At 34.1% G+C, this 27,964-nt stretch overlaps 2 protein-coding genes across 8 annotated transcripts in view; one reads left to right on the top strand and one right to left on the bottom strand.

The window, feature by feature from the left end:
• Positions 1–15,979, bottom strand: part of LRRIQ3 (leucine rich repeats and IQ motif containing 3) — a 221,802-nt gene extending 205,823 nt beyond the window's left edge. For 2 of the 4 annotated variants that reach the window (XM_058716968.1, XM_058716970.1), the window contains exon 1: positions 15,849–15,979. The gene's annotated coding sequence lies outside the window, so the exon portion shown is untranslated. The remainder of the gene's footprint in view (positions 1–15,848) is intronic. The other 2 variants (XM_058716967.1, XM_058716969.1) reach the window with 1 other exon arrangement.
• An 85-nt stretch (positions 15,980–16,064) lies between these two features.
• On the top strand, positions 16,065–24,276 carry FPGT (fucose-1-phosphate guanylyltransferase). Of its 4 annotated transcripts, XM_058716972.1 has the most exons (5): positions 16,134–16,245; positions 16,914–17,029; positions 17,706–17,873; positions 19,802–19,894; positions 21,655–24,276. In XM_058716972.1, the coding sequence occupies exons 2-5, from the start codon at positions 16,972–16,974 to the stop codon at positions 23,109–23,111; spliced, it is 1,776 nt and encodes a 591-aa protein (XP_058572955.1). In that variant the 5' UTR covers positions 16,134–16,245; positions 16,914–16,971; the 3' UTR covers positions 23,112–24,276. The 4 variants fall into 4 exon arrangements, with proteins under 4 accessions (XP_058572957.1, XP_058572954.1, XP_058572956.1 ...); XM_058716974.1 differs by lacking the exon at positions 16,914–17,029 and having other exon boundaries at positions 16,065–16,245; positions 22,472–22,638; XM_058716971.1 differs by lacking the exon at positions 16,914–17,029 and having other exon boundaries at positions 16,067–16,245.
• The last annotated feature ends 3,688 nt before the right edge of the window (positions 24,277–27,964 follow it).

Genomic DNA, 27,964 nt, shown 5'->3' with positions numbered 1-27,964 from the left:
TGTTAGAATGGCTCTTATCCAAAGGACAAGAAATAATAAGGGTTGGCAAGGATGTGGAGAAAAGGAAACCCTTATGCACCATTAATGAGAATGTAAATCGGTACAACCACTGCAGAAAACAATATGGAGGTTCCTCAAAAAACTAAAAATAAAACTACCACATGATCCAACAATTCTACTTCTCAATATTTATCTGAAGACTAGGAAAACACTAACTCAAAAAGATATATTCACCCCACATATTCAATAGGCCAAGATATAGAAGCAGCCTAAGTGCCTACTGACAGATGAATAAAGAAAATGTGGTATATACATAGAATGGAATAGTATTCAGCCATAAGAAAGAATGAAATCCTGTCATTTGCAACAAAGATGGACCCTGAGGGCATTACACCAAGTGAAACAAATCAGACAAAGAAAGAAAAATTCTGGATGATCTCACTTATATGTGCAATTTGAAGACAGAAACAAAAAATCAAGCTCATAGATACAAACATTGGTGGTGCAGAGGCAGGGGTAGGAGTTGGCAAAATAGGACAAGGGGTCAAAAGGTACAAATTTCCAGTTACAAAATAAATAGGTCATGAGGAAGTAATGCACCAAGTGATGCCTTTGGTTAATAATATTGTATTGCATATTTGAAAGTTGTTAAGAGAATACACCTTAAAAGTTCTCAACATATGAAAAACATTTTGTAACTACATATGGTGAGTACATATGTAACTACATAATTAAGGACACTATTGTGGGGATCATTTCACAATATATATAAATACTGAGTCATTATGTTGCATATCTGTAGCTAATGTGATATTATGTGTCAATTATACCTCAATTAAAAATGTATAATAAAAATAATAATTGAATAGCAAAAACCATTTAATAGCAAAAAACCCTTAATGTCTTTGACAGTATAATTAACTAAACTATTTAATATCATCAATGGAATACTATAAAAGCATTAAAACTAATATTGTAGAATGGTTAGCAACATGAAAAGCTGTTAATAAGTAACAAAGTTATTGTTTTCATTTATATATATTTTTCACTGAGGGGTGTCTGGATAGCCCAGTTGGTTAAGCATCTGACTCTTGATTTCAGTTCAGGTCATGATCTTAGTTCATGAGACTGAACCCCACATCAGGCTCTGTGCTGACAGCATGGAGCTTGCCTGAGATTCTGTTTCTCTCTTTGCCCCTCCCCTGCTCACACACACACACACATATACCCTCCGTCTCTCTCTCTCTCTCAAAATAAATAAATAAACATTTAAAAAATATTTTTTACTGAATTGTACAGTTTAAAGGGGTGAGATTACAGTATGTGAATTAAAAATATTCTTCTGTGGCACACATTTAGAAAAGTAAAAAAAAAGTTAAATGATGGCAAAATGTATACCATGCTAACACGAATCAAAAGAAAGCTGGGGAAGATATAATAGTTCAGATAGAGCAGATTTCAGAGCAAGGAAAATTATCAGGGATAAAATGGAGGTATTACATATTGATAGATTCTATAAGAAGACATAACAATCTTAATGGGCATGTGCCTAAACACAGCACTAAATCACCTGAGGGAGGTAAAATTGAGAGAACTTAAAAGGAGACACAGATGAATCCACTATTAGATTTGGAAACTTCCTTGAACAGATAGCTTGAGCAGGCAGAAAATCTGTAAGGACATAGTTGAAGTCCACAACACTATCAGTCAACTAGATAATTGACACCTATCTACTACTTCATCCAACAGCGGAAGATTATACAGTCTTCTCAAACTCAAGCTCAAGCTCACATGGAATATTTGCCAAGATAGACCAACAATCTGGGCCATAAAACATACCTTCACAAATCTAAAAGAACAGAAATCAGGGCACCTGGGTGGCTCAGTCAGTTGAGCGTCCGACTTTGGCTCAGGTCATGATTTCGCAGTTCGTGAGTTTGAGCCCCACATCAGGCTCTGTGCTAACAGCTCAGAGCCTGGAGCCTGCTTTGTATTCTCTGGAGCTTGTTTTGGATTCTGTGTGTCCCTCTCTCTCTGCCCCTCCCCTACTCATGCTCTGTCTCTCTCTCAGAATTATAAAAAAAAATTTTTTTAATTTAAAAAATAATAAAATAAATAAATAAAAGAATAGAAAGCATACAATGTCTGTTTCAGACCACAGTGGAATTAAACTAGATATCAATAAAAGAAAGATAGCTTGAAAATATCAAAATACATGGAGATTAAATAACATTTTTCTAAATAATATACAGCTCAAAGAGAAATTTAAAAATATTTTGAACTAAATGACAATACACCTTATCGAAATTTGTGGGATGCAGTCAGAGCACCTGGGTGGCTCAGTCAGTTAAGCATCAGACTCTTGATTTCAGCTCAGGTCATGATCTCACAGTTCCAAGGGTTCCAGTCTTGGTGTCAGGCTCTGCACTGGCAGCACAGAGCCTCTTGGGATTCTCTCCCTCTCTCTCTGCCCTTCCCCCACTTGTGCTCTCTATCTAACTCAAAATAAACTTTATTTTTGGTTTTTTTAATGTTTATTTATTTTTGAGAGACAGCACAAGCAGGAGAGGGGCAGAGAGAGAGGGAGACACAGAATCTAAAGCAGGCTCCAGGCTCTGAGCTCTCAGCACAGAACCCAATTCACGGCTTGAACCCACCAACAATGAGATCATGACCTGAGCTGAAGTTGGACACTTAACTGACCGAACCATCCAGGTGCACCAAAAAATTAACTTTAAAAAAAATGTGGGGGTGCCTGGGTGGCTCAGTCAGTTAAGCATCTGACTTCAGCTCAGGTCATGATTTTAGGGTTCCTGAGTTTGAGCCCCGCGTCAGGCTCTGTGCTAACAGCTCAGAGCCTGGAGCCTGCTTTGGATTCTGTGTCTGCCTCTCTCTCTGCCTCTCCCCCATTCACACTTTCTCTCTCAAAAATAAATAAACATTGAAAAAAAAATTTTTTTAATTATAAAATAAATTATGGGATGCAGTGAAAACAGTGCTTAGAAAGTAATTCATAGCGTTGAATTCACATATTAGAAAAGAAGATCTAAAATCAATAATTTAAGTTTCCACCTTGGGAAATTAGATCAAGAATAACAAATTAAATTTAAAGTAAGCAAAAGAAAAATAAATCAGTAATAAATATATTTTTAATAAGTACATTTGCAAAAAAGTATAATCTTTGATTATATTTTCAAATATTTGGGGATGGGACCATTTTGTCATTATCTAATCCTATAAGTCTCAATAAATATAAATTCTAAAAAATTTTTCTATAAATTCTAGAAATGTTAACTTTAACCAGATAATATGAAGGGTCGTTTATAATGAAAACAACCAACTTTTTACTTATTTTTCAGATCTTAAGTGAGAGGAGAAAAAAATGTCTCCAAACACTCTGTGCTTCCTTTTATCATATAGTAAGAAATATTACTACAAAGTATATCTCTTCCTTATCTGTCAGGTCATTCAGAGTTAATGAAATGCTTAAATGAATCTCATCCCAGGTGCCTACAAATATATTTTTGGTTCCTATTTACTGATCTTTGTTTTATACAGGTTAATTTTTAAATCATTCTCAACTGATTTTTTAGTTGGGAATATGAATTCTAAAATAATCTTAAAATCAGTCTTTCTCATATACTAGAAACATTTGTAAATGTGTCCTCTATTGCATCAATATTCATCTCTATTAGTAGTACTTATTTCCCAACATACAAACAACCTTAATATTAAAAAGCATTTCAGAGTAGAACGTTATTATATGAGATCAAGTTATTGTTCCCCAAAGGGAAGATTAATCTATGGTTAGTAAGTTATAGGATTAAATGTAGAACATTATTTTTTCATTTTTTTAAGAACTAGCATTTCTTAAAAGTATTTTTCAGTTATTCAAACTATTTAATTAGTCTGTCACATAGCCCAATCAGTGTGAAGAAGTGAGGATTCTTATGCAACATTTAATTTTATTTATTACTTATTGCATACAGTATAACTAGAATAACACAAATTCCCAGGCCTGATTAGTATACCTCTTAAATCTTATCTCTGCAACTATGGACCCAGATAATTACACTGCCGACCAAGGAAAACTGAAAACCACTGCAATTGAGAACTCCTCCTATACCTACTTAAAAGTCTATGTACCAAGTGCTGCCAATTTTAAATATGACAATTAAAGATGAATACAGGCACTTTTGTTCCTTTTAATATTTTGATAATTTTGCAATTACTTTGTAAAATGCACATATAAATGTGTATATCAACAAGTTAAAATAATAATATAATGTTCAAAGGCAACACATTACAGAAATAACACATAAGTACAGCAACACATTACAGAAAACATCAGAACTACAATTACAGTTTCAAAGATGTCCTGTAGTTAAAAACAAATCAGGATCATTAACAGTAAGCCTAGTTTGTATGGACAAAAGTACTAATTTTAAAGTTATTATACATTTTTAATCACACTATAAAAACTATGTCTTTATGAAATATAATGCACATCAATTATAAGTCTCATCTTAATTCCCAACTTTTCCATTTAAAAATATTGGGAGCAAATAATTGCAGGGTAACTATATGAAGTTATAATTAATGAACATCTAAATTAAATACTGAAAAGTAAAAACTCTTTATTTTGTATGTTTATTTCCTTTTCAAATGGATATTTGATAAATATTTTAAAGAAATTTTCTTTTTTATCTTATTTTTTTTTATTTTTAGCGTTTATTTATTTTTGAGACAGGGAGAGACAGAGCATGAACGGGGGAGGGTCAGAGAGAGAGGGAGACACAGAATCTGAAACAGGCTCCAGGCTCCGAGCTGTCAGCACAGAGCCTGACGCAGGGCTTGAACTAAACGGACCACGAGATCATGACCTGAGCTGAAGTCGGACGCTTAACCGACTGAGCCACCCAGGCGCCCCTTAAAGAAATTTTCAAACACAATGTTTTCTGTGTCAGTGACCTATAGGCATTACCCTTAGTCACCAGAATTTTAGATGCTAGGTATACAAATATATTATTATTTTAAATAAAAAGTATATTAAAACATAATATATAACATAACATCATAACCTGATGATCAGGTTTGTTACAGTACCTTATTTTGTAAGTGTTATGACATAATTAACTAAGTTGAATTCTGGACACTAGACTCCAGAATTACCACAAAATTTGCAAGTAAAATAAAATCACAAAAAAGGGGTGGGGGCACCTGGGTGGCTCAGTTCATTAAGTGTCTGACTTCAGTTCAGGTCATGATCTCACAGTTTGTGAATTCCACCCTAGACTCTCGCATTGGGCTTTGTGCTGACAGCTCAGAGCCTGGAGTCCACTTCAAATTCTGTGTGTCTGTCACTCTCTCTCTCTGCCCTTCCCCTGCTCTTGCTCTGTTTGTCTCTCAAAAATAAATAAACATTTAAAAGAAAAATTTTTTTTAATTTTTTAAAGGGGGAAATAAAAATTTTTTTCAAAAATCTAACTATAAGAAATATAACTAGTAATATTTTATATCTATTGTGGTTGTAAACTATTTTTAGTTTAGAATGTCTACAATTTATTTAAGCCCATCAAAAATATAGCAATTATATTTTAAAAATACTTTTATTTGGCCAAATAGTTCATGGAGACAATACGGCTTTGATGAAGACTTGCCATGATTTAACTTCACACACAAAATGTACTTTGAAAATTAAGAAGAGATTCTAGTAGAACAGTCAGAATATTACTAATCTCCTGGCAAATGAAAATGGAATCCTGTTGGTTTGTAAGTTTACATAAAAAAAAACACTGATTCCTTAAAACATTATATTTTTGTGGTAAATTCCACATTTCAAATGACATAAAAAATTATTTGGAACAATGAATCTAAGATGCACTTGGAATCAAGACATCTTATTTTCTGTCCATTAAATGTATTTGCTTTCTAAAATTTAGAAGGCTGTATATTTCTGTTCAAAATTTTTAAAAAAGCTTTTGTGAAAACACCAGTTTTCAACTTTTAATTTGATTCCAGGCTTGCATACTGTAGAACTATAAGCCTTTAAATACCAAAAGGTGATGAACCAGAAGATGAATATAAAACAATAAAAACTAATTTAAAAATCTAGAAAAACATCTGCATAGAAAACATTTCCTAAGAAATCACATAAGCAAGAATGGAATGGAGTAAAATATTTAAAGTACTGAGAGAAAAATAAAAGCAAAGAATAAAGATTCCTCACTTATAAAAATCAGGTTCTTTACAATCATGTTAATGTCTGTATTTATTTAAAATGTTGTATTATTTAAAATGCTTATTTAATTAAATATATAACTCAGTATTATTTCTCTAGCACCCTGATCCTATCTTAATCAAATGTCCAAATAGCCTCTGACAATTTCTTCTTTTTCTTTTCATTTTATTTAAATTCAAGTTAGTTAACATACAGGGTAATGGTTTCAGGAGTAGAATTTAGTGATTCATCACTTGCATATAACACCTAGTGCTCATCCCAACAAGTGCCCTCCTTAATGCCCATCACCCATTTAGCCTATGCCCCACCAAATACCCCTCCAGCAACCCTCAGTTTGTTCTCTTAAGAGTCTGTTAATCAAGAATGTAATAAATTCAACATAAAGCAAAGAAAAATATTCTTGTAAGACACAGAATATTTGCTACTTAGATTACACAGAAGGTCAAGAAAGAAAAATCTTTTCTTTTTTAATTTTTTTTTTTTTTCAACGTTTTTAATTTATTTTTGGGACAGAGAGAGACAGAGCATGAACGGGGGAGGGGCAGAGAGAGAGGGAGACACAGAATCGGAAACAGGCTCCAGGCTCCGAGCCATCAGCCCAGAGCCTGACGCGGGGCTCGAACTCACGGACCGCGAGATCGTGACCTGGCTGAAGTCGGACGCTTAACCGACTGCGCCACCCAGGCGCCCCGAAAAATCTTTTCTATAGTAGGCAAAGGAATGAACCAATAAATACAGAAAGTCAGCCCATCAAAACAATACAAGTGTTACTACAATTTTAGTACATTTCATCACCTCTTTTCAAACCCAAGTACTATAAACCATGGCAAGTAAAGTTTACTTCCAAATTTGCTTTTATTTTGCTTTTTCTAACACAGCAAGTTTGAGGGTATCCATGAGATCAAAACAATTTTTATATTAAGATGTTATTTCTCTTAACATTTTTACTCATGCTCATCATTATTCTAATCAAGTGAGTCGGTAAGTAATTATTCAAAAATTTCTCAATTTCAACTTCCAACATACAAATATTGATAGTTATAACCCACATAAAAGTTCTTTGGAGTCCTCAATAAGTCTCAAGATTGTACAAGGGTTCTGAAAAGGAGCAAAAAGATGGGAAAAAAAGGCCTGAGAAACACTATTGTATATATATTTTTACAGTGTACATGTATATATAAAACCACTGCTATAAGACAAAACTACTTTCTCTTTGGAACACCAAAGCATGTAGACAGTGGTATTAGTCTGTCCTAATTACTTAGTGTAATCTCCACCATTCATGTTAATTGTGACTTTTAATCAAAGTAACTTCTATTTCTTTTTTGTTGTTCATATCACATTTGGTTTTTTTTCTTCAAAAGAAATAATTAAACTGTGTTTATTTGTCAATGGCAAATAAAGAAGAAAGAAAGAAAGAAAGAAAGAAAGAAAGAAAGAAAGAAAGAAAGAAAGAAAGAAAGAAAGAAAGAATTCAGAGGAAAAAAAACCCCACTGACCTAAAATTCTGTACGCTATGAAATTATCTTTCAAAATTAAGGAGAAATAAAAGACTTTCACAGGGAAACAAACATTGAGGAGATTTGTTGCCAGTAGACCTACCTTACAAGAAATGTTAAAAGAAGTTCTTTAGAGAAAAGGAATGTAATTTGTTCAGAATCTCAGATCTACAGAAAGCAAGGAAGAACACTGGGAAAGAAATCAAAAATATTTTATTTTTCTTATTCCTAACTGATCTAACAGATAAAAGTTTTTCAAAATACTAGTAGCAAACTGGTATTATATATGTGAATGCTTATATATAAGTGAAATTAAAAGCAGCAATGAGGGGCACCTGGTTGGCTCAGTCTGTTAATCATCCGACTTCAGCTCAGGTCATGATTTCAGGGCTCATGGGTTGGAGACTTGCATCGGGCTCTGTGCTGACAGCTCACAGCCTGGAGCGTACTTCAGATTCTGTGTCTCCATCTCTCTCTGCCTCTCCCCGTCTCCCCACTCAAACATTTTTTTAAAAGCAACAATTTAAAAGCAACAAAGAGACAGAAGGAATTGGGTTTATCTTCTAATAATAAGGTACTTAACACTAGGTGGGAAGGGGTATAGTGTTATTTGAAAATGGAACTGAATTAGTTATAAATGTGTACTGCAAACTTTAGGGTAACCACTAAAAATGGTAAAATAAGAACTATAATCAATATGCTATGAAAGAAGAGAAAATGAAATCATATGTAGTGTTCATTTAAAACCAAAAAAGCATGAAAAGTGAAATACAAAAGATAAAAAACAAAGAATAATGGCAACAAATAGAAAATAGCAATGGATATTGCATATATTAATCCAAATATATCAATAATCATTATGAATGTCAAAGGTCCAAATGAACCAATTAAAAGAGACTGTCAAATGAGATTAAAAAAAAAAAAAGACCCAACTATATGTTGTCCACAAAAAACCCAAATGAAAGGTAAAGACATATAAAGTAATAAAGATCTATCATGCTGACACAAATCAAAAGAAAGCAGGAGTAGCTATGTTAACTTCAAACAGAACAGTCTTCAAAGCAAGGAAAGTTATCAGGATAAAGACAGACATTACATAATAATAATGAGGTCATTTCTCCAAAAAGACATAGCAACTGATAAAGTTTATACACCTAACAAAAGTGAAGCAAAACTGATAGAACTTCAAGAAACAAATGAATGCACTATCACAGTTGCAGACTTCAACTCTGCTATCAGAAATGGACAGATCTAGCAGACAGAAAATCAGTAAGAACATAGTTACACACAACAACACCATCAATCAACTGGATATAATTGACAACTACAGACAACTTCATCCAACAACAGCTGAATGTATATTCATCAAAAGCTCACATAAACATTACCAAGAGAGGCCACATATTGAGCCTCAAAAACAACTTCAGAAACTTAAAAGAATAGAAATCATACAGTATCTACCCAGATCACAATGGAATTCAACTACATATCAATAACAGAAAGATAGCTGGAAAAAACAAAATATGTGGAGATTAAATAACACATTTCTAAATAACACATGGGCCAAAGAATATCTCAAGAGAAATTTTAAAATATTTTAAACTAAATGAAAATAAAAACACAACTTATCAAAATTTGTGGGATGTCACAAAAGAAGTATTTAGAGGGAAATTTATAGCACTGAATGCATACATCACAAAAGAAGAAAAATCTAAAAGCAATAATCTAAACTTCACCTTAGAAAACTAGAAGAAAAAAAAGAGAGCAAATTAAATCCAAAGTAAGCATAAGAAAATTAATAAAAATTACAGGAGAAATCAATGAAATTGAAAATAGAAAATCAACAGAGATAATCCATAAAACCAAAGCCTGCTCTTTGGAAAGATCAATAGTATAAACAAGCCACTAGCCAGGCAAAGAAAAAAAAAGAGAACACAAATTATTAGTATCAGAAATTAAAGTAAGGACAATACTACAGATCCCATGGACAACAGAGGTATAATAAATTAATACTATGAATAGCTCCACGTGCAGAACTTGATATCCTACCTTAAATGAACCAATTCCTTGAAAGACACAATCTGCCAAGACTCACGCAAGAATAAATAATCTGAATAGGTATATATTTATGAAAGAAATTGAACCAATAATTAATAACTTTTCAAAACAGATAGCCTCAGGCCCAGATGAGATCTTTGGGGAATGCTACCAAAATTTAAGGAAGAAATTATACTAATTCCCTAAAATCTCCTTCAGAGAATAGAAGCAAAGCCTAACTCATTCTATGAGGCCAGCATTATCCAAACCCTATGGCCAAAGACATTACAAAAATGGAAAACTACAGATCAATATTTCTCATGAAAACAGATGCAAAATTCCTGGAAAAAAATTAGTAAATTGAACAATGTATACAAACAATCTACCAAGTGGGATTTTTCCGAGGTATGCAAGTCTGGTTCAACATTCAAAAACCAATTAATGTAATCTGTCACATTAACAAGCCAAAAAAAAGAAAACCACATGACCATTTCAATAAATGCAGAAAAATCATTTATTCAAATCCAACTCTATTCTTGAGAAAAATTTTCAGTAATCTAGGAATAGAGGACAACTTCCTCAACTTGATAAAATATCTATAAAAATTCTACAGCTAATCATACTCAACGGGAAGAAATTTGCTTTCCCAATAAGATCAGGTCCAAGCAGGAATGTCCCATCTCATCACTGCCTTTCAACATCATACTGGAAGTCTTAGCTAGTTCAATAGGACATGGAAAGGAAAATAAAGATATACAGATTAGGAATGAAGAAATAAAATTGTGTTTGTTCACGGATGGCATGATCATTTTCTATATAGAAAATCGAAAAGAATCGACAGAAAGAAAGAAATTAAGAAAAGAAAAAAAAACCTGGAACTAATAAGTGATTATAATAAGATTGTAGATACAAAGTAAATACACAAAAGCCAATCACTTTCCTTTATACCAGCAATGCACAAGTTAAAAACACAGTACTATTTACATTAGCACCCCTCACAATGAAATATTTAGGTATACATGTAATAAAATATGTACAAGAGGAAAACAAACAGTTGATGAGCAAAATCAAAGAACTAAATAAATGGAGAGAGATTTCATGTGCATCGACAGCCTTAATAGGAAGACTCAATATTGAGATGTCACTTCTTCCCAGTTTGATCTATAGATTAAATGCAGTCCCATCCAAAATCTCAGCATATTATTTTATCAATATCAACAGACTGATTGTAAAGTTTACACAAAGAGGCAAAAACCTACAATATCTAACACACTATTCAAGAACAAAGTTGAAGGAATGATGCTACCAGACTTCAAGACCTACTATAAAGCTATAGTAGTCAAAAACAGTGTAGCGTTGTCAAAACAAAAAAAATTAGACCAATGGAATATAATAGAGTCTGGAAATAGAAATATAGTGAACTGATCTCTGACAAAGAAGCAAAGACAATACAATGGAGCTTCAACAAATGGTGCTGAAACAGTTGGGACATCCACATGCAAAAAAAAAAAAAAATGAATGTAGACACAGACTTTACACATTCAGAAAAATTAATTTAAAATGGATCTATGACAACGCAAAACTATAAACTTTCTAGAAGATAACCTAGAAGAAAATCTAAATGACCTTAGGTATAATAATGACCTTTTAGATACACCACCAAAATCATAATCCATGAAAGAAATATTTTATAACCTATACTTCATTAAAATTAAAGGCATAGAGAGATAAAAAACAAGAAACAGACTCTAAGAGAACAAACTGATGGTTACCAGAGGGAGGTGGGCGGGGAGATGGTTGAAGTAGGTGATGGGGATTAAAGACCACACTTAGACCAATGAGCACTGAGTAATGTAGAGAATTGTTGAGTCCCTACATTGTACACCTGAGACCAATATAACACTGTATGTTAACTATACTGGAATTAAAGTTAAAAACTTAATGAAAAATTATTTCCCTTAAATAAAAAAAAATAATTAAAGACATAATTTGCAAACAGTAATGTCAAATGAATAAGAAAACAAGCTACACAATGGGAGAAAATATTTGCAAACGATACATCTGATAAAGGATTTTTATTTAAAATATATAAAGAACACTTAAAACTAAACAATAAGGGAAATAAACAACCAGATTTTAAAAATGGGCCAAAGACCTTAACAGATACTTCACCAAAAAAGATATACAGATGTCAAATAAGTACATGAAATCTGTTCCTCCTCACATGTCATCAGGGAAATGCATATTAAAACAACAATGAAATAGCATTACACACCTATTAGAATGGCCAAAATCCTGAACACTGACACCACAAACTGCTGGCAAGGATGTGTAGCAAAAGAAACTGTCATTCATTGCTGGTAGGAATGCAAAACAGTATAGCAACTTTGGAAGACAGTTTGGCCGTATCTTATAAGACTAAATATACTTTTATCATAAGATCCAGTAATTGCACTTCTTGGTATTTATCTTTTGCCATATGAATGTTCATAACAGCTTTATTCACAATTGCAAAAATTTGGGAACAACCAAGATGTCCTTCAGTAGTTGAAAGGATAAAGTGTGGCACATCCAGATAATGGACTATTACTCAGCACTAAAAAGAAATGGTTATCAAGAATGAAAAGACATAGTGTACCTTAAATGCACACTACTAAGTGAAAGACATCAGTATGAAAAGGCTCTGTAGTATAGGATTACAACTATATGGCATTATGGAAAAAGCAGAACCATGGAGACAGTAAAAAGATTAGTGGTGGCAGAGTTCACGGGGCAGAACACAGATTTTTAGACAGTGAAACAATTCTGAATATTATAATGATGAACACATGTCATCATACTTTGTCCAAACCCATAGAATATACACCAAGAGTGAAATTTAAGGTAAATTATGGACTTTGGGTGATTACGACATGTCAATATAAATTCATCAACTGTAGCAAATGTACCATTCTGGTGGGGGATGTTAATGACAGGGTAGGCTATGCACATGTGACTTATGTGGGAGTATATTGGAAATCTCTGAATTTTCTTCTCAATTTTTCTGTGAAACTAAAACTGCTCTAAAAAATAAAGTCTTAAAAAAATAATAAAGGAGGATGTCAAATAGAAGTTTGGGGGATAAAATTTTTTCCTTGGTCCTCCAGTAAGGTGAGAAACATGAGGGTTCCTTCAACAGGATACAGTGGGAAAAAAATACTTTATTTGGCTAGAACACGCTAGCCAAATAAAGAAATTCAAATAAATGGAAGAGTAAAAAGATATTTTTGCTTATACTGCATGTCAGAAAGAGTAGGAGGAGGAACAGTGGTTGTGCAGAGAGATGAAACACAAGGAATGGAAAAGATCAGAGCCCTAGGGTGAACTGATCAAACCATGCACCAAGAGAATCGTGGTGCACAATCTAGAACCCTCTTCATTTAGTTTCAGTTTCTTCTTGTGAAGGAAAAAAAAAATGTTTGGAAACAAAATTAATACTCTTCTCTACAACTTCCACACAACAGTCATAGTTATGCCCATAGTAATAGGAACAACCTGACTGGAATTAACTCTAAACAAGCATAGGCATCTTATTGGGGTGACGGTTGCACAGCTCAGTAAACTTACTAAAAATCATTAAATTGTTCACTTACAACAGGATAAGTCAATGTCATATAAATTATGCCTCAGTAAAGTTCTTTTAAAAATTTATCTCACTCTTCTTTACGGTACTTCTTCAGATACTCTCTACTCTCCTCCCACACAAAAAAAGCCCAAATGTCTCCACAAAATACCATTTTTCAACTATTATATAGCTCAGTTTGTCTGACATCCCTTTCAAAATGTGGAATCCATGATTAAATATGTCATTTCCAATGTGTTTTACTTAAAAAGAATTAATGGGTTTACTACTTAGCTGTGTTAGCATATTTTATTGTGGTTACCGTACCTTATGACTATTTAAACAACCATATCACACTGTTTGATTATATTAAACATAAACTTAAATCCCTAGATATTTTTACCCCCCACAATCTACTTCCAACGAAATTACTCCCACTAATATGGTATTCAATATTTTTTCATTTTTACTTAAAAATTAATATTAATGAACAGTTGAGAAAAAAAACAGAAAAGAGGGAAGAACAAAAACCATAGTTGATAAGGTGGTATATTTACTTCCAACACATTTTATATGAATAATGTAATCATATCAGGAAAAAATAATATTGATTTCTATGGCCATCCTTTCCAGGTCCCAAGAATGCTGTATTTAATACTCTATGTAATACAGTCTATTACATCAGCCTGTTCTAGTCCCTTCACACTTCTCATTATCCAAAATTTTCTTATTTGGTCACATTTTCATTGTTTACCTTGTTACTATGCACAATCCTTGAACTTCACCTTTCTTCCCCTAGGATCTCATCTAGTTCAGTAGTTTAAAATTAATTCCATTAACTCTAACCCAACCTTAAAGTTATCCCTCTGGAGAGGTCTGTGAACTGCATAATCACAGGCACATAGCCTCACACTGTCTCTAACTCTGAGGACTCAAAAAATTCTCTCTCCAGCCCAGACCTCTCTTATGAACTCTGGACTCATATGTGTAATGCCTACAGACACATACACACACAAACTTCCATTACATATGCGTGACATACACATATATCTATATATTCTACATGTCCTACATGTCTAAAAGCAAACTCTGGACTCTCCCCACTACTCCACCAACATTCACCATCCGCAGTCTTTCCCATCTCAACTGATAGCTGTTCTATCCTTGAGGTGGTCAGTCTTGACCCCTCTCATTCTCTAACATTCCACAACCATATCATTAGCATATTGTATTGGTTGTGCCTTCAAAAATATGTCCAGAATGTAATCAATTTCTCAGCATCCCCACTGTTACCATCATTGCCAAGCCTTCACCAACTCTATCCTTGCCCTACCTTCCACTATAGTCTATTTTCACATTTCTGAGTGATCTTTTTAGACGTAAGGCAAGTCACATAAAAACTCTGCAATGGCTTCGTTGTACTCAGTATAAAACAAAATCCCTTCTTTAGGGGTTTTTCACCTCTCTGATCTTTATCACTCCCTTTTGTTCACTCTCACCTCACTCAAGTCGTATCATATAAATGTTCTTAATGTTTTGTTTTTATTAACAACACAAAACTTCTAAACGGCAAAACTATGAAAGAGTAATCTCCATTTTTACTGAAATGTACCTTAAGTACAGAATTAAATGCAGAGCAAAGTCTTTAGAGAAAAAAAAACAAAAACAAAAACAAAAAAAAACTAAGTTAAGTTCATGGCAAGAACTTATAGGGCCTTGAATGCCCACCTGTGTTACTGATGAAGGCTTTAGGAAGACAGGTTTCTAAAATAAATCAAACTGCATGATGTGGTAGATGAGTTCTGGGTTTGGGATTCAAGTAGCGTGCTTAAATCTCTTCTACTGATCGTGAGCCCTTGACTATTAGCTTCTCTGTTTCTTAAAATTGTTGTATGTAAGCATGAATAGGTTCATCTGTAAAACTCATTATAAACTTGTGCTTTACAAAAGAAATACTTACAGGTATCTACCAAAATGCATCTAATAAGTCTGACTTATTCCCAGTAATGTTATTTAAAGTTCTTGATCAATCCACATATACAACAGAATGACAGCTGAAGCAACCAAAACCACGAATGTTAAGAGACCTGTTGCAGACTGAATTTTATACAATGGACAAAAGCCTATGAAGTGAACTCAAAACTGAGAGGGGTGGAGAGGCTCACTTACTAAGAAACACAAGGGCAAAGAAGCCACAAACCTAAGGTTCCTTAAGAGAATATAGATCTTGAATGTTGACACTGTACATCTGGATCTGGATTTGGTGCAGATTGTTTCAGATAACAACCCTGAGGGAGGAATTAACTATAAAGACGTCTTTGGGAACTGCTCCCGGCTAAAACAAATCTGAAACAAATCACGAGTTGAAAGGACGAACCACCTTTCGAGGGAAAGCTGGAAGCTAGGTTGTACTTTTGTCTTCTCAGCGGGTCAGTTCTAGCAATTTTATCACTCAACCCGAATAACTCACCGGGTCAACAGGGCTGCAAAGCCTTATGAGTTGGGAACAAGAGGCCCAGACCCGGCACCGTCCGACAAATCACTAGGTGGCCATCTGCTCCAGAGACCGTTGCTAGGGAAACAAGGCAAGGCTCTGCACTCTGGCCCCCAGGATTTTCTCCCGGCAGGCCACCGCTCTGGGGGCGTGGTTACGTGAGTGACGCACGTAAGGGGCGGAACAGAGGCAAACCGGACCCAGGAACGGGTTACATTCTGAGGCGCATGCGTGCTGCGCCAGCCGGAGGATACCTGGAAGGCTTCAGCTGGTCTCGGGGAAAGTTTTGCTATGGCTGCTGCAAACGGGCTCTTAGGCGTAGCTCTGCGAGAAGCCACCCAGCGAAAATTGCAGAGGTTTTCAGAACTGAGAGGTAGCAAAGGGGGAACCCCAGCTTTCCCCGGCAGTGGACAGGGAGGGAACTTTACGTGCCGGGAAATTTGCTGGACTATCACTTCCGGTCTGCTCACCTTCGGCTTTATAGTTAATAACTCCGCTTGATTTTTTTATTCTTCTGTCACTGCCCTTTCTTTGCGTCATGTTGTTACTTTATTTTTTTTTTTTACTTTATTCTTAGTAACATGTATATATCAAAACAAAGGAGGAGAAAGAAAATTATTCTGACTAGTGAGGCTATCAATCCAAGTTACACATTTGGTTAGCCTATTAACAAACGTTACTTTAGATAAATCTAAACTGTCTAGAGCTCAGTATTTGACCATTACAAATATTATTTTAGCCTTCTCCAATCCCCTTGCCTACTTCACCAATCTGTTGCATGCTATGAATGCATACTGAGTAAAAAACAAGACATGGAAAAATTATGGGTCAAAATTTAAAAGGGGAAATTTGTATCAAATAAAAATTTTTAAAGACTGTGCTATTTGTCATTCCCTATACAACTATCTAATAAAATTAGTCATTTTTGGTGAAGTTTCTGCATTAAAAATATAAATAATAAGATGTTTAGGATTAATAGATTCTGGCTGACAAAAACTGTTAACTAATTAAAATCTTTATTCATCTTTTTTACCAACAAAGAGCGTCAGTTTAGTCTGTTTTTCAATGACTACATCAGGGACTTGGGAACTTTTCTGTTATGCAGAATTTTAGGTCATACTTCAAAGCCTTTGTAAACTTGCATGGCTCATCTTCAGGTAATAAAAAATAAAGTACCTGAATTTATAAACAATAACATTATAGGAATAGATCCTTGGGTTGAATCTTACTCAGCCAACAAACACTAAGTGGTCCTAATATGTGAAAATTGCTTTTCACAGCTGGAGATTCATTTAGTCATTTTTTTTTTAAGTTTTATTTATTTGGGGAAGAGAGCACGAGCAGGGGAGGGGCAGAAAGGGAGAGAGAATCCCAAGCAGGCCCGCATTGACAGTATACAGCCTGACTGGGGGTCATGCCGTGAACCTTGAGATCATGACCTGAGCCGAGATAAAGAATCCGAGGCATAGCTGACTGAGCCATCTAAGCACCCCCGTTTATTCTTTTTGTCTCCTCTTCTTATTTAAGAATTGAGGTAATTTTTAGCAAGGCAAGAATACTTATTTTATTCAAGAAACATAACAACTTTCAGAATATTTAAATAAATGGACTGTAGACCATGAAAGGAGCAAGTAATCTAAAAGAGGGGAAAATGCAAAATTTGTGAACAATCTTCAGTAGAAATAGTTTGAATCAAACTACCTAGCCACTAATTATTCTGTAATTCTGAAAAGAAGTTAAGTGTATGAAGATAATTTTTCATTTTTCTTTCTAATAGGCAAATTTGTAATAGCTAGAGATTTCTGATACTCATTTCCTTGCTTTTTCACACAGGCAAACCTGTGACAGCTGGAGAATTCTGGGACATTGTTGCAATAACAGCAGCTGATGAAAAACAGGAACTTGCTTATAAGCAACAGCTCTCAGAAAAGCTGAAAAAAAAGGAGTTACCCCTTGGAGTCCAATATCATGTTTTTGTTGACCCTGCTGGAGCCAAAATAGGTATGCTATATATAATCAGATTTATATCATAGGTTCTGAACAAAATGATTGCTGAAGAAAAGCTTTCCTATGGCTCACAGTTGATGAGCCCTATATCTTTCTACCCATAGCCTTTCCAGGCTTTAAAAATTTAATGTAAATTTACTATTTTTTTTCCAACGTTTTTTATTTATTTTTGGGACAGAGAGAGACAGAGCATGAACGGGGGAGGGGCAGAGAGAGAGGGAGACACAGAATCAGAAACAGGCTCCAGGCTCCGAGCCGTCAGCCCAGAGCCTGACGCGGGGCTCGAACTCACGGACCGCGAGATCGTGACCTGGCTGAAGTCGGACGCTTAACCGACTGCGCCACCCAGGCGCCCCGCAAATTTACTATTTTTTAAGAAAAAGGCATAGTAACTGTTTGCACATTGTGACTTACCATGAAAAACTTGCAGAATGTTATTAAGAAAAGAATATTATTTGTTTTAATAAAATTTACTTGGTAATGTTAAATATTCTTTTGGACTTTATCAGTAGTGTTCTTAAGGTCCCTCCTAACTCCATAGTTTGTTCAGAGATTTACATGAAGGTTGCAAATCAGCACTATATACACACACATATATATACACACATATATGTGTGTATATACACATAAGGCATAGCTGACTTAAACTGGGTTTTGAAAGTAGTATCTATGATATTAGGCCATTATATTATATATATGTGTGTATATGTATATATATATATATGTATATATATATATACATATACACACATATATATGTGTATACACATGTGTGTATATATATACATATATATATATACACACATGTGTATACACGTGTGTGTGTGTAGTGTATATATATATATACACATATATATGTGTATACACGTGTGTGTGTATGTGTGTGTGTATATATATATATATATATATATATATATAAAATATAATGGCCTAATATCATAGATACTACTTTCAAAACCCAGTTTAAGTCAGCTGTGCCTTTTGACCTTCATTGCAAGAAAATATGTGCTATTTTTCTGGAGGCTATTTTCCATGTGATACTTAAAACTAAAGCCCCTGATACCATATGGGATATTTATATCTGATACCAGCATTGTTCTAATTAACCAGTGTTTTAATCCTCACAATGGTGCAGTCAGTACTTTAATAATTCCCATTTTATAGACAGGAATCTGAGGCACAGAATGTTAAATAACTTGCACAAGGTAACTAGTAAGTGTAGTTATGTTTAAGATGTATTTTAGGACACCAGGTCCTAAGAAAATTTTTTTTGAGTTTGTTTGTTTGCTTGTTTATTTATTTATTTATTTAGAGACCATGAGCAGGGGAGGGGCAGAGAGAGAGAGGGACAGAATCCCAAGCAGGATCCCTGATACCAGGGCAGCCCCTGGGGTGGGGCTCGAACTCAGGACCCTTGAGATCATGTCCTGAGCCATTATGACCTGAGCCAAGGTCAAGAGTCTGACACTTAATCGACTGAACCACCCAGGTGCTCCTCTAAGAAACTTCTTAGAAAGGACATCTAACTCAAATCTTTGGTTATGTCATGTGGGGGGGAATTATTTTAATGGGTTTTTCAGTTTGTGACTCCAAATGAATGTGTATACTTAGAGTATTCCACTGTTGCAGATTACCTAATTTATCATTTTTTCTTTGTTTTAATTACTGTTTTCAAGAGAAGATTATAATCTCATCATTTATTACCAAGTGCTGATCTCTGGGTTTCATTTCCAATTGTTTATTTATTTAAATGCTGTAAAATGTGTATTTAACTTGATTCTTTTGCCTCTACCTTTGCTCTCTGCCTACTTAATTATAGCTAAAGGCCATATCCTCAAAGTTATAACACCAAACCTTACCATAATAACAAATTTTCAGTAGGTTTCTAAGAAATAAGTTGTGGTTTTACTTTCATTTTTAAGGAAATGGAGGATCCACACTTTGTGCCCTTCGATGTTTGGAAAAGTTATATGGAGATAAATGGAATTCTTTTACCATCCTATTAATTCATTCTGGTAAAGTTACACATTTTCTTTTTTCCAATTTACATTTTACCTTTGATATCTTAGGGACTTTTTTCTACCTTGCAAATACTTTCCTTTTTTTAAATTTTTGTCTTTGAAGTTACTCTTCTTTGAAAATAAATATTTCATGTTTTTCTTGATTATTTTAAAGTTATAAGCAGCATAATGTTTTTTGACAAATTTATCTTTTGGAATGTATATAGAAAATTATTTACCGAAGATAGAACTCATCAAAATATGAACATTTCTCAGTAATGCTTTAAAAGGAATTGTTGTAGGGGAGAGGCTGGTTTAGCACTGTGATTTCCAGACTTTACCAAAACCTTCTATCATGCATTTTTATGTGATTATTGGTGGCAAAAGTCTTTAATGCTTAAAAGAATTTAAAAATAAAAGAAAAAGTGGTGACAAAACATGGAGATGACAAAAAAGTATGTAAGAGGAAGAGTCACACACAAAAGAAAACATTATAAAACAGAAAAATAGGAAATAAATAATCTCAGAATAAAGATTGTTTTTTTTTTAGTTCAGTAAATGTAGTGTATGAAAATCTTGGTTACATGAAAACCTCCACTCTTCTCTACTGGGGGCTGATGAAAACTTTATTATGGACTGGCACCAATCCAGGAACAGATATTTTAGAACTACTCATCTATATGACTTCCAAGGCATTTTTCATTTCTTATAGTTTATATACAGAACAACGATTCTTTGTAAAGATAATACCAAGTGAAGCATCCAAGTTCTGATTTTAAGACTAACTCTAAAAAAGTAGAAAAATTCAAATATATAGCTTTATTCTGGAACCAATATGATTACCAATTAATAAAAATTAAGTTAGACACTCAAAATACATAGTTAGAGGTAATTCTTACAATTCTAAACTTAAGTTTTGGCTAGTCTTTGGAAAAGGAAAAAAGTGGAAAGCATTAACTCTCATTTGCTGAACAGCATACTCTGTGCCAAGTGCTCTACATAAAAGAAGATAAAGCAAGTATTACTCTTCATTTGCTGATTTGGAGTAAACCCAACGATAAGCAATTAAAAAGTGGTGAACCAGAGTTTGAACCTATTTTTGTCTACTCTACTATGTAATGTTGCCTCTCATTATAATTAGTTACATAAAAATGATGTAAGCTATTTAATGTACTTAAGAGAACATGCTTTTCAAGGAATTAAGAAGTCATAAGACTCATTTTAGAGGGAAAAAGCCTGTTCAAATGAAAAACAAATATACATTTTAAAATGCTTTTAAGTAAACGCACCTTTATTTCCTTTGAGTGGATGTAATAATTTGAGGAAAGACACAGCATCTGGTAATTACAGTTTAATAATTATATTTTGGATTGGTATATTAGTTTTTTTGTGACTTTTTCCCCTCTATGAAGTGCGTACCAAATGTAGGAGTTTAAATGTCGTGAAATTTACTGTTTGAAATGTAGATATAAGACCATGTTTTAGCCCATGGTCCTGTTTACTAGTTGTGCAGTTGATTCAAAACAATTCGCAGCCTCTGAAGTATAATAGAATTCTTTCTTAATCTAAAATTGCATTATATCAAATCACTTGAGGAGAATTGTTCTTTGAATTTGTAACCTGGAATTTACTATTCTTTTCTGAGTTACAGTAATGCATTATATACATTAAATATCTTTAGAGATATTTTGAGTTGTCACTGATGCCCCTGGGTTTTTAAAATCTTACAGTCTTGTAAACATTTTAAAACAGTTATTTTGTTTAATTTCATATAGGTGGTTACAGCCAACGCCTTCCAAATGCAAGTGCTCTGGGCAAAATTTTCACTGCGTTACCTTTCGGTAACCCCATTTATCAGATGTTGGAATTAAAACTAGCCATGTACATTGATTTCCCCTCACATATGAAACCTGGGATTCTGGTTACTTGTGCAGATGATATTGAACTTTATAGTGTTGGAGAATGTGAGTTTATTAGATTTGACAAACCTGGCTTTACGGCTTTAGCTCATCCTTCTAGTTTGACTGTTGGTACCACACATGGAGTATTTGTCTTAGAACCTTTTAATTATTTAGCATATAAAGACCTTGAATACAGGTGTTGCCATCGTTTCCTTCATAAGCCCAGCATAGAACAGATGCATCACTTTAATGCTGTGTGTAGAGCTGGAAATTTTTCTCACCAGGACATGGCTGGGGGTGACACTACCCCTCTTAAATTAGAGTCTGAGTATGTCTACACGGACAGCCTATTTTACATGGATCATAAAACAGCAAAAAAATTACTTGCTTTTTATGAAAAAATAGGCACATTGAACTGTGAAATTGATGCCTATGGAGACTTTCTGCAGGCTTTGGGACCTGGAGCAACTGTGGAGTACACCAGAAACACATCAAATGTCACTAAAGAAGAGGCAGAGTTGACAGACATCAGGCAGAGAATATTTCATCTTCTGAAAGGAACCTCATTAAATGTTGTGGTTCTTAATAAATCCAAATTCTATCACATTGGAACAACTGAAGAATACTTGTTTCATTTTACTTCAGAAAGCAGTTTGAAGTCAGAACTTGGCTTGCAGTCCATAGCTTTTAGCATCTTTTCTACAACACCAAAATGCTCTGGTAACACATCCTGTATCATTCAAAGTATACTGGATTCAGGATGTTCTGTGGCAACTGGCTCAGTTGTGGAGTATTCTAGATTGGGGCCTAATGTTTCAGTTGGGGAAAACTGCATTGTTAGTGGTTGTTCTGTCATAACAGAAGCTGTCCTGCCTGCAGATTCTTTTGTGTGTTCCTTAAGCTTGAAGATGAATGGATACTTGAAGTATTCAACTATGGCTTTTGGAGTGCAAGACAACTTGAAAAGGAATGTTAAAACATTGTCAGATATAAAGTTACTTCAATTCTTTGGAGTCTGTTTCCTGTCATGCCTAAATATTTGGAATCTGAAAGTTACAGAGGAACTGTTCTCTGGAAACAAGACATGTTTAAGTTTGTGGAATGCTCGTATTTTCCCAGCTTGTTCCTCTTTGAGTGATTCAGTTACAACATCCCTAAAAATGTTAAATGCTGTACAGAACAAATCAGCATTCAGCCTGAATAAGTATAAACTGTTGTCCATTGAAGAAATGCTTATCTACAAAGACGTAGAAGACATGATAACTTATAGGGAGCAAATTTTTCTAGAAATTACTTTAAATAGAAAACAGTTCGATTTAGAGGCATCTTAAATATTATATATACCTTACCTTTCTTGATAGAGCAAGATTGCAAATAGAAGAGTTTTCTGTAGGCTTTTGTTTGTTTTACTGAAGTGAATTAATGAAAATTACATTAACGTAATCGCTATAGCATAATATTAATAACAAAATCAAACATTTTTGATGAAAGAATATTTCAAGGCTATAAGTTCAGAAAAGGGTTTTTTTGATATTACTATTTTAATTTTCTTTTAATAAAAACGGGTTTGTGGAGCATTGTTGTGTTCATATAGTACACAAGAAGTTTTAAATGATTTTCTAAACATACCTTTCTCCATCTTCTTTTTGGGCTTTGGTTTCAGTACAGGTCTACGTGTTAATTGGCATAGTATTAGTATAGTAGTATACTATAGTATATACTAATAGTACAGTAGTAGAACATAGTAGTCCTGATGAACTGATAAAAATGGTATACATACAGTAGGGTCTTCAAAGAACACTGTAGGAATTGAAATACTTTTTTGGAAACAAATTCATAGCTTACAAATTCAGATGAAAACAATGCTTCCAATATTGTGATTATTTAATTAATAAGTAATTAGATAGAGATAGCTCTGGAATTGATGATAAAAATCTATCTCATTTATTGCTCTTGCCAAAGTGAAACTAAAAGTGTTTATGTGGTATTTTACCTTATAAACTTGGACATATGTTTCTATATCTTAAAATTTTCCTAAATTTCCATCCATACAAAAGCATACACATACACAAAACTCAAATATCTGTATGTGGAAAACGGTAGGAATAACTGGGATTCATTGATAATCATAAAAGTTTATTTGGGGCATTATTTGCAATCTCTTTTTAACCCCTTTAATAGAACTATTAAGTTACCAGATGGGCTGATTTTGCTTTCTTTTTCTTACTTTTTGCCCTTGTACTGGTGATGATACTGAGAAGCAATAATTGACCGAAAGGTAAGCAGCAGGAAGGAGGCAGAAAAATTAAAAAATGAGAAAACTTACTGATGATAGACAGCTTCAAGAAAATAAAAATAGACTGGAATCTCAACTTACGTGCTGCTATTTTGCTATAAGCATGCACGTGAAATGTTTTTATGTCAAAGTCTGATAAAAATTAGAGAAATGATTTGTCGATTTTGTGTTTTAACATGAATAAACTGAAATCCGAACTAGTCTGTGCTTCTTTTGTTTATATATTAATATGTCAGTATGAAAATAACTGGTAAACCAGAAGTGCCTTGCCTGCCACCCTTATTAGGCTATTTATGTGTTTCATTTTGGTTTGGGGTTTTGTTTTATTTTCTTTTAAGGTTCTTCCCAAGGAGGAAATACAGATACATGATAGCTACTCTTTAGCATTTACTGATTTACTTGCAGAGCTTTCAGAGGATGTTGTATGTCTGTTATTGATTAAATGTTTAATACTGTATTTCACCTAATGTAAAGTGCCATCAGTTATTAAAAATTACTGTTATTTTATGTTCCACTAAAGAGAAAACACTACCAAGAAAAATGTGAATCAATGCTTCCTTTTTTCCTTGGAGTTTTTATATTTATTTATTGAAAATCCTTTTTAAATGCACTTAAATACAGATTTTTATTATTTAATCCTCTCACACATACATATAAAAGGAACAAAAGGTGACATATTGACATATAGTTAAGACTTTTCTAAAACTTTACATTCAGTTTCAAACTCTTCTGAAACACTTTTCAACCCAAAAGTTATTAATATCCATGTGCTTCTACCCAGTACCATGTTCTGTGCTATCAAAGGTATTGGTAAAGCCGTAAGCACAATGCTATCTGGATTGCCTCAAAACCGTCAACACCAGGTACCTGTCCTGTAAGTTTTGATGCTGATTCTTTACTATTTGGCAAAATTTCAAAGTTGTATTTGTGCTGTAGTGTAATCATGTGTCTCTCTAGAAGATAGGTGGCTTCTATTCAAAGTCAGTGGGAGGTTTCTGACAAATTGGTGGTCACTATTTTAATCATAATTCTGCACAGTGTATGGATTCTAGTTGCTTTGAAATGTTATCTGTTGGAAAGAATTTGATATTGTCTCTTGCCTTGAGATGCATTGTTTGGGGTGTAGTATCACACATGTTTCCTGAACGGGTACCCTGACTCAACCAAAGTGATAGTCCCATGCATATATAAGTAAAAAGTTGAACATTTCCTCTTGATATCATTTTTATTTCATAAGGTAACAGGATTTAAATTTCATATATTTCCAAGATTTGTGAAGGATGGTTGTTATTTGTAACTAAATAGAATCCATAAACTTGTTGATTACTTAATATGAACAATGACCAAGGAAGGCATGGGGAAAAGAAATCCAACATTTGGTATTAATCTTCTACCTCAGCCATTTATTCTAGAAACTAAGCAAAACAATACTAAAGTGTGCATCAGTATATGCTGAGTTGAAGTAAAGCTTCAAATATCCAAGTGATGCTGAAAATCACAAAAAATGATAGTATTAATCCAGAATTAATTCCTATAATCTGTGATGATCTATTCATGTTTTGAAGCTTAAGCAACTTCCATATTTATACTAATATTACCAAATTCAGCATAAAGCCAAAATCAGAATGTATGCAAAATGTATGTATGACTGTCACAGACAGCCAGAAACCGGTTTGCTACACAAAATCAGGGATGCCATTTATATACACTGTGATGTCCTTTGGACTTGAGTAGCTTAGAAGCCCATAGTTTAGGCATTTTGATGTAGTCAAGCAGAATTAAGATGGAAAGAAAATGTTTTTAATTTTCTCAGAATTGTCTAAAGGATGTCAGATGCCTTCTTTTTTGTTTAGCTAAGTGAAACAAGTTTTCACCTATATCAAGAACTAAATTATTCTTATTAAAGAATCAAGACCTTTATAAATTTACTTGAAACGTACCTTGTTTAAAAATTTACTTAGTACAAGAGAAAAAAACTGAAGTAACTTAGCTTCTAGTTTACTTTAAATCTTTTGAGCATCTAAAATTTTGTTTAGACAATGACAATTTCTATTGAGGTTGAAGAACACAACTTTTGTGCTGAACTCTATATAACTTACTAGTGTTCATACTCTTAATTGTTTATATTTACAGACATTTCTGACTTTTTTTTTAATGAGGGGCAAAATATCAGTCTCCCCAGAGAAAGAAACAGTCCTTGTTTCCTTAGCAGAACTACATGAACTACAACAAACAAAACTTGGCACATCATTCAACTTACCAGTTCAGCTGTAGTCTAGTAGATCACAATTTGGGGTCAAGTTAAAGATGTAAATAAAAGATCTGAAAAACAGTATGGAGATTCCTCAAAAATGTAAAATTAGAACTACCCTACCAGCAATTGCATACTAGTTTTTTACCAAAGAAAATAAAAATGCTAACACAAAGGGATACATGCACCCCAATGTTTATAGCAGCATTATCTACAATAGCCAAACTATGGCAACAGCCCAAGTGTCCATCACCTGATGTGTGTGTGTGTGTGTGTGTGTGTGTGTGTGTGTAGTGGAATATTACTAAACCATAGAAAAGAATGAAATCTTGCCATTTGCAACAACATGGATAGAGCCAGAGAGTGTTATGCCAAGCGAAATAAGTCAGAGAAAGACAACACCATATGCTTTCATTCATATGTGGAATTTAAGAAACAAAACAAACAGGCATAGGGGATAATGGAGGGAGAGGCAAACCAAGAAAAAGACTCTTAACTATAGAAAACAAGCTGATGGTTATTAGAGGGGAGGTAGGCAGAGGGATGGGCTAAGTACATGATGGGCCTTAAGGAGTGCACTTCTTGGGATGAGCACTGGTTGTTGTATGGAAGTTTCGAAACCCTAAATTGTACACCTGAAACTAATATTACACTGTATATTAACTAACTGGAATTTAAATAAAATGGGCAGAGGGTTTGAACAGACACTTCTTTTCTTGTCCTGAAGCTTCAGCCTCTGGGGCAGGCTTCAAGTTTGGCACACATCTAGTGGCCTACCAAACTATGCTCTCAAGGAACATAGACAATGGATCCCATCTTAGCACTCCATGCCTGCCGTGCTTCAAGTCACCAGTATCTCCCAGAAAAGAGCTTATACACTTGTGTAGACCCCTAGTTTTGCAACTCCTGCCCAAAGGACACCCAGATTGCCTGGGTCTGGTGACTCGTGGGGCTAATGCTTTCCAGTCCCACAAGAGTATACTAGTAAAAACTGCAGCCTGAGGTTCTGGCCCCTAGTCAGCCTGAATCTAAGCACTGAGATTCTCCCCTATGGGACACTGAGAGGTTTGGCACATCCTCAACTGCTAGGACTTATTAAAAATATAATAGGTTACATAGACAAGCACAAAGGGGTGAGAGAAAACCAAGAGCTGGGGCAGAGTTGAACAATATGCTTCACTGCCACTTTTTTAAGACTGAGGTGTTTGTTTTATCTCCTGCATATAAACCAACACAGAGAGTCAAGAAAAATGAAGAAACAGAAATGTGTTCCAAATAAAAGAATGATATTAAACCCCAGAGGGGAAAATGATGAAACAGAGATGAGTAATTTACCTGATGAAGAATTCAAAATAATGGTTAGAAAGATAGATAGATTGCTCACTGAATTGGAGGGTAAAATGGGTGAACACATTCAACAAAGAGATGGAAAGTATAAGAAAGTACCAAACAGAAGTCACAGAGCTGAGGAATAAAATATCTGAACTGAAAAATGCAATAAAGAGGTTCAACAGCAGACTAGATGAAGCAGAAAAAAGGATCAGTTAACTGATAAACAGTGCAGTGGAGCAACAATCAGAGCAATAAAAGCAAAAAGAAGGGAAAAATGAAGACAAATTAAGGGACTAAAAGGACAG

Source organism: Neofelis nebulosa, chromosome 2 (assembly GCF_028018385.1).
Source record: "Neofelis nebulosa isolate mNeoNeb1 chromosome 2, mNeoNeb1.pri, whole genome shotgun sequence".
In the NCBI taxonomy this organism is placed as follows: domain Eukaryota; kingdom Metazoa; phylum Chordata; class Mammalia; order Carnivora; family Felidae; genus Neofelis; species Neofelis nebulosa.
The sequence above is the reverse complement of the archived record's forward strand: the minus strand, read 5'-3'. Positions and strand labels throughout refer to the sequence as shown.